Here is a 6905-nt window from a genome sequence, read left to right as displayed (position 1 = left end):
CTAAAGATTTTTTATTTCTCACAAAAAGGAAGTATCTTTTCAAGCATGGGAGCTTGTGTGTAACACCAGCAGAAGTTGTGGCTGTTTCCAGTATTACGCCCTGGGTAGCAGTTTCAGCGGGATCAGAGGAGGCCAAATAGTTAGGGATTGAGAGCGAGCATGCAATGTAGTTTACTGTCAAATTAGGGCATGAGTGAAGACCGAAATTTATGATGAGAGAAAAATACCAAGGTACAGTATGGCTCAAATATGAAATGAAAGAAAGAGCAAGATATGTGGAGGGAAGATATTAGAAGAGGAAAGTCTGCACCAAGGTAAAACCCCCTTTTTAAAGTCAGTCATTACTGAATTATCAGCTTAAAAACATATGTACAGCCAGTATGCAAATGAGAGCTGTATGTTGTGAGTTCAGCTGTATTGAAACACAGTAGGGGAGAGTGGGGTAATTTGTGATAAGGGGCAAGTAGTTCCACCCCTGTTATCTAGAAAACCATAGAAGAAGTTGGTCATGTGACCACATATTTTTGACGAGGCATCCATTTCAATCATCCTGCAAAGAAGGGAGACACGTGGCTTGAGAGGTAAGCACATTTAAGTTCAAAAAACCATTTTTTGCCCTCCAAAGTAAAATTTCTTTGATCAAGGTTTTTTGATTGCTGTGTTTGAACAATTTAGACAACTTTGAAAACAGTTCACACATGTTTAAGTGCTTTAGTAAGTTACACTATGAGTCTATACAGTTAGCATGATGCTAGCTCAAAACAGCTGGGGGATGCATTTTTTTCAAAATGGTGGGCTTGGGGTGATTTGTGCCAAAGGGCCTGGGGTAAGTTGTGCTAGTGGCACAACTTACCCCAACTTATGATTATTTACTATATATTACTTTATTGTATTTTATTGTTATTCCTTTCCTTTACTTGAAGCAGATCCAGACCCAGGAGAGCCACCTGCCACTCCCGAGCACTTATCAAGTGACAAATCTGGTTCTTCTGCTCACTTGGGTTATGTGTCTCCAGAAGTAATTCTTCCCTTGCCAAAAGCCACAGAAAGAAAAAAAAAAAGTGTAAGAAAGAAAGTGAAAACAAGAATCGTGACCGACACACCTGAGAAGATGGAGTTGGAGAAGGCTCACAAAGAAAAAGAAGATAAAAAGGCTGAACAGGAAAATAAAAAGAATGAAAGAGAGAAGAAAAGGGGTCTGAAAGCTGCAAATCAAAGCAAAACCAAGAAGAAAACAGCTGTGTACAGTAGCTCAGAAGATAGCTCCACCACCAATGATGAGGCAGAAGATGGCCTGGAGAAGACACACAGCAGAGAAAAGGAACGGGCTGAAAAGAAGAAAAGGAGTGGAAATAAGAAGGGGGCTCTGAAAGGGTCAAAACCAACCAAGCCCAAAAAGAAAGTGCTCTCCAGTAGCTCAGAAGAGAGTGACTTTCCGATTCCATTTAGCGATGCCACTCATTATGAGAGTTCAGATGTCCAGAGTGATGATGATGATGGTAACAAGGATCTGTCTGCTGGTGATTTTGTCATTGTGAAGTTTGCAGGTAAAAAATCAAAATCCTATAACTATGTTGGATTGGTGGAGAATGTTGAAGGTGACGAGATCAGTGCAAAGTTTCTGAAGCAAAGTTATAAGAGGTCTGTTGATGGAAAGCCCATCTTCACATTTAGAGAGAATGATGAAGGAGTCATCCCTAGAGGTGATGTGCTCAAGAAACTACCCACACCACAAAAACTTGGTGGTACAGCCAGAAGGGAGTATAAGTTCACATTCCCCTGCAGCATTGACAAGTGGGATGTTCAGTAGTAGGCCGAATCGGTGAAGAGATTCAGATGCAGATGATTTGCAGATGATTAGGTGCTCATTTTGGAATTTTGTTCTGAGTATGTGTTCATGTGGCGCTAGGTCCTGTTTAAGCAAATTGGCCACACCACAAAACTTGGTGGTACAGCCAGAAGGGAACAGAAGTTCATATTTCCCTGCAGCATTGGACAAGTAGGATGTTAGGTGTTCATAGGCCTTGTTATAGAAAAGTGGCCTTTGATGTTGTTAAAACTTTAAATAAACATTAAATAAATAATGTTGTATTGAATTTGTCTTGCTTTTATATAGCATTATTGTTTGTGAGATTAAAATGATCTGTTTTACTTCAATTATCAATGGCACAATTTACCCCAGTGTATTGTCTCTAATGGCACAACTTACCCCGCACCGGGGGCAAGTTGTGCCACAAAACCACTTTTTTTTCTAAAGCTATATTTCTCAAACAGTTTATTTAAGATCCGAAGTGATTGTTCCCAGGGATGCACAACATCCTAAACTATATGTACATATTTTAGTTGGATGCATTACTGTAATCCCCTTGCTTTAAAGGCACTTTAAGTAAAAAAATTGGCACTACTTACCCCACTCTCCCCTAGAGGTGAAGACAGAGAGCATACAAACCTCTGACTAAACAGAGTAACCCCTTCACTGTTCACCAGACGTTGGTTGTTTTGTTCGCCAATGGATTTTTAGCCAAAGTAGAGATTTGACCATTTTTAATGTTTGGTTATTTCCGTGTACACAGCGATCTTTTAAAAAAATAACCTAAAAAAGTGTGGATTCAAATCACATTTACATGTAACCAGTGTTATAAGAAAATCCAACTTCAAATGGGGACATGTAACCTGAATCTGTATTTGTGCTGCTCTGTACGAGCCACGGCATTCATTCTAGTCTTAAAAAAGAGGAATGAACAATCTCTTCCACCAGTAGATATTTATAATCTGTCATTGGGCTAATAACTTCCACCATGACTGGACATTCCCAACTTGAATTACATCAGGACTGATTCTGATCTCCATAATTATACTGTGCCACAAACATGCCCTCATTCTAACAAACACCACATGCAATATAAAACCACAACTAACTGACCTACTGTGCCATTATATATACATGCTAAAGTATGGGAGGACTGAAAAAAATAGAGACCGCCAAAGATGGGGAAATAAAAAAAGAAGACGGCAAGCAATCGGAGTGTTATGAAGAGCAGCGTATACTAATCCACATTTGTTTCTGTATTCTAAATGCTTATCCACGGATTAGCATAGCTAAATGTAAAATGTGTCAACCTATTGATGCCATAATAATAAAACATAATCACTGGTCTTATCCTAATTAAGAACTGGGTGTATTTTGATACCATTTCAAAATAGTGGGAAACTCGTAGTGCATGAGTCATTTTTTGAATAACAGATCTTATCAGATTAAACCTAAGCAAACAAAATGTTTACATAGCCAACTACAACATTATGATCTATTGTAAACACCATGTTCACATTTTGAGATAATGAGAACGGGTGGAATGAAGAACAGGGCTGAAAAGTTCTTATGTGAGATTGTTGAAAAGTTAAGTCAAAGGGTTAATGAGGTGTAAATGAATGCGTTCATAGGCACATGATGGCACATATGTCTACTTGGCATTTGTCAGAGGGAGAAACAGAAGTATTTTTAAGGAAGCAAAACATACCTTTTTGGAGGTCAGGGCCGTAATACACCCTCCCACCAAGTTTCATGAAGATTGGGCTAGTAGGTTTTATTTAACGGTAATCCTACTCACAAACAAACAACAAACACAAATCAAAACGTGACCTACTTGGCAGTGACTTATCACCCAGTTCTGATGGTCCTTTCAGACCAAAAGAGCAGCTAAAAAACTGATATTTTTCTCATCAGTTGGTGGAGAGGGGAAATTACATTTATTTCTTGATCAATTTGTCGGAAAAACCACACCTTATGCCAATGTTGCTCTATACATATTAAAAAGCAGGTACTATTTCAGACACATATGAGCAGCTAAAGAAATGTAGTTGATGAACATTCAAGAACATAATTGAATGTAATCCTGGATAAGCAGAAATCCATTGTCATCTTGAAGAGGGTTATTCACTTTGTATGACAGCCTTTTCAGATAAATTCATACAACACACACATTTTCAGTGACAGAAAGTACACTGAAGGCAGCCACACAGACCAAAATCTGTAATGACGATCAAAATCACTACCAGAAATGTCCTAACTTTATCCGAATCACTATAACAAAGCCATGGTTTCTACTCCTCTTCCACCACGGTATGCTTCCTTTGTGTGTGTGCTTATGTATGTGTGTATATCCTCCGCCGCACAGAAACATTTTATGCACCTCAACACAATTTAATTTAGTTTAATCTCAGCCTTTCCACTGGGAATGCAACATATAATTAAACTTTATGGAACTGCCCTGCAGCTCATGCGGAGAAGCAGATTGTCTTACACACTCACACACAGACACGCACCACACACAAATACTGAGAATGCAAAATTATTTGTGTCAATGCATAATCAAATTATTATATAACATGTGATTTAAAATGCATCACCTAAAAATAAATATTGATAAGTCCTGAGTACACGGCAGTGCATAATTGAAAGAACAGCATGAATAACCATGTAAACTTATAATGCATCTTTTCTATTACATGAATGTGGAGATGTGGATTTCATTTATTTAATTCTGCGCTTCATTACATCTCCATGTTTACAGACAAGCACTGTGGATGCAATAACACCAGTTATTAGGACTGATGCACAGGAATTGGTTCTGAATAGATTTTATTTGGCGCTGCTCCTGTCTGTTCAGAGCTGCTTTTATTAGGTGACTGAGGACCGAACATGGTCATCTGTCTATCTGGATGGGGATTAGAGCCATGGATTCTTATTGCAGTTTCCATGGAAAAGGAGTGGTCAGGGCAGTAATGCTCTGAAGGCATTGCCTCAGAGACGGAGGGAGATCAACTGAGCTGAGATCAGATGTACTGTAACCCGTGGACACACATGTGTTGCACCACGGGCACCTCCAATCACATGGGAGAAAGGATGTGTCTATGTGTTCATGCATCATATGCAGACGCGTGCTGGATACCTGATGTGTTTTCTGCACCTCAGGGACAGGTCAGAGGCATTTTGTTGATACATCCCTCTGTATCCACCTCATATGTGCAACAAAGGCCTGGTCCTCCGAGACCTCCTGCATCTCCCTCTCCTCCCTTCCCCTGACCTAATTTACCTTATTGATTTCCACCCAGCTGGCCACTTGTATAACAATCCTTATGTGTGTGTGAGTGCGTGTTGGTGTGTGTTTGTGTGTGCCTGCGCGTGTTGTCATCCATGCGATATGTACAAACTGATCTTGGTTTTACTTTCACATTTTGTTTTGTACTGTTCCACATTCAAAATGTCAAGCGAACTTCAGCACTAATGGATTTCACCATAAAATGTCTTTCATTAGTCTGACTCTATAGCACAGATGGAGTCTTATAGCTTACAATTCAGTACAGCAGCATCTTATGCAGAAGTGTTTTTGTAGGAAGGGATGTAGGAAGTTCAACAGGTTTTTTAAAGTCCATTTCCCAAGCAACACGACTCCTTTCTTCTCTCCAACACACACACACACACACACACACACACACACACACACACACACACACACACACACACACAACACAGAGAGAGAGAGAGAGAGAGAGAGAGAGAGAGAGAGAGGAGAGAGAGAGAGAGAGAGAGAGAGAGAGAGAGAGAGTGTACTGCCAGTACTGCTCCTCACAGCCCCTTAATGTCCCTTTGGCCTTACAAAGTCTGTTTCTCACACGTCCACACTATTAATATATTTGTTTTGTTGTCTTTCTCTCCGTTTCCCATCAGAATAATGATGATGATACATTCTTCAAATATGAGATTCAGCTGTTGCTTCAGGCAGAAATAAGAAGTCACATGTGTGAGTAAACTCAATAAAAAAAGAGTTTTGGTTGCACAGGATTTGCATTGGGAGCAGCTCTTCAGTTGGGCTTAGTTTATTCGCCTTCGTAGCTAAGGTTTAGGAAATTACCGGCAAGTCTTTGGACATCAGCAAGGGAGGCTGAGATGTCTGAGCACATGTGGGAGCTCAACCTAGTACTTTATCATTTCAGTGGTTGACATAACTGGCCATTTTGTCCTCAGAACAGAATACCTGTTGTCAAAGTCAAGAGGCTCACCTAAAAGCTGCAACACAGACAATAATCAAGTTGTCTGAAGACACACTTTAAACCAACTAGAGAAGTGTAACTCGCACTGGAATGAGTTCGCAAAAATGTCCTTATAAAGAGCGGTTCACTGATCCAACATGATCTATGATCCGATCTGATCGATGATGTGATTGTTAAAGACAGTTCATTCTGTTTGCTTATGACTGAACTATTTAGCATGAACAAACATATGAAAACTCTTCAAACCAGTTTGAACCTTACTGGAATTACATTTGTATTCTCTATAATTGACGATCATCAAATGTTATGAAGTAATAGTGATGCCGTGGTCCAGGGTCTGTGTGCTCCAGATTAGTGTTTTCTGGGAACACAAACTCTGCCTAAGCCACAGGCTGTGAGTCACTGGATCGGGGAGGAAGAATTCACAGCTAAACAAACGTAGGACAACAGCCAGGCCAACCCACTTTGCTGGCAGCCATGCATGGACATGAGTTCACACACACACTTGTGCACTAAGAACGCACGTATACTGTGAGAGCTTTAAACACGGAGCAGCACATGCACACACCTAACAGTTACACACACATTACTGATATTCTTCCCCATCTACAATTTACTCAAGCAATGTTTTTCTTTTATTCTCAATCTTTCTGATGCAGCCTTTGATACATTTGTCCTTTTTGCTGTTATCTCTTCTACTGGCGTTTTCTCCAGATCGAGCACTTATCATGTTAGATAGAAAGTAGCGAGTATCTCCAGAGCCTACGGAGTCCTTTGTATGGCGTGGACATATTATATAATAAGTACACACACTGTAGGAGGGTCATGGAGCTCCCTGGCTTCATCATTTCACC

General features: G+C 40.0%; 1 protein-coding gene across 1 annotated transcript; it reads left to right on the top strand.

The window, feature by feature from the left end:
• The first annotated feature begins 545 nt into the window (after window positions 1-545).
• Window positions 546-2093, top strand: LOC117556044 (uncharacterized protein PFB0765w-like). Its single transcript, XM_034231185.1, has 2 exons — window positions 546-581; window positions 927-2093. The coding sequence occupies exon 2, from the start codon at window positions 1112-1114 to the stop codon at window positions 1808-1810; it is 699 nt and encodes a 232-aa protein (XP_034087076.1). The 5' UTR covers window positions 546-581; window positions 927-1111; the 3' UTR covers window positions 1811-2093.
• Window positions 2094-6905: the final 4812 nt, after the last annotated feature.

The sequence above is a fragment of the Gymnodraco acuticeps genome, unplaced genomic scaffold (assembly GCF_902827175.1).
Source record: "Gymnodraco acuticeps unplaced genomic scaffold, fGymAcu1.1, whole genome shotgun sequence".
Lineage (NCBI taxonomy): Eukaryota > Metazoa > Chordata > Actinopteri > Perciformes > Bathydraconidae > Gymnodraco > Gymnodraco acuticeps.
This window is presented reverse-complemented; position numbering and strand designations above follow the sequence as displayed.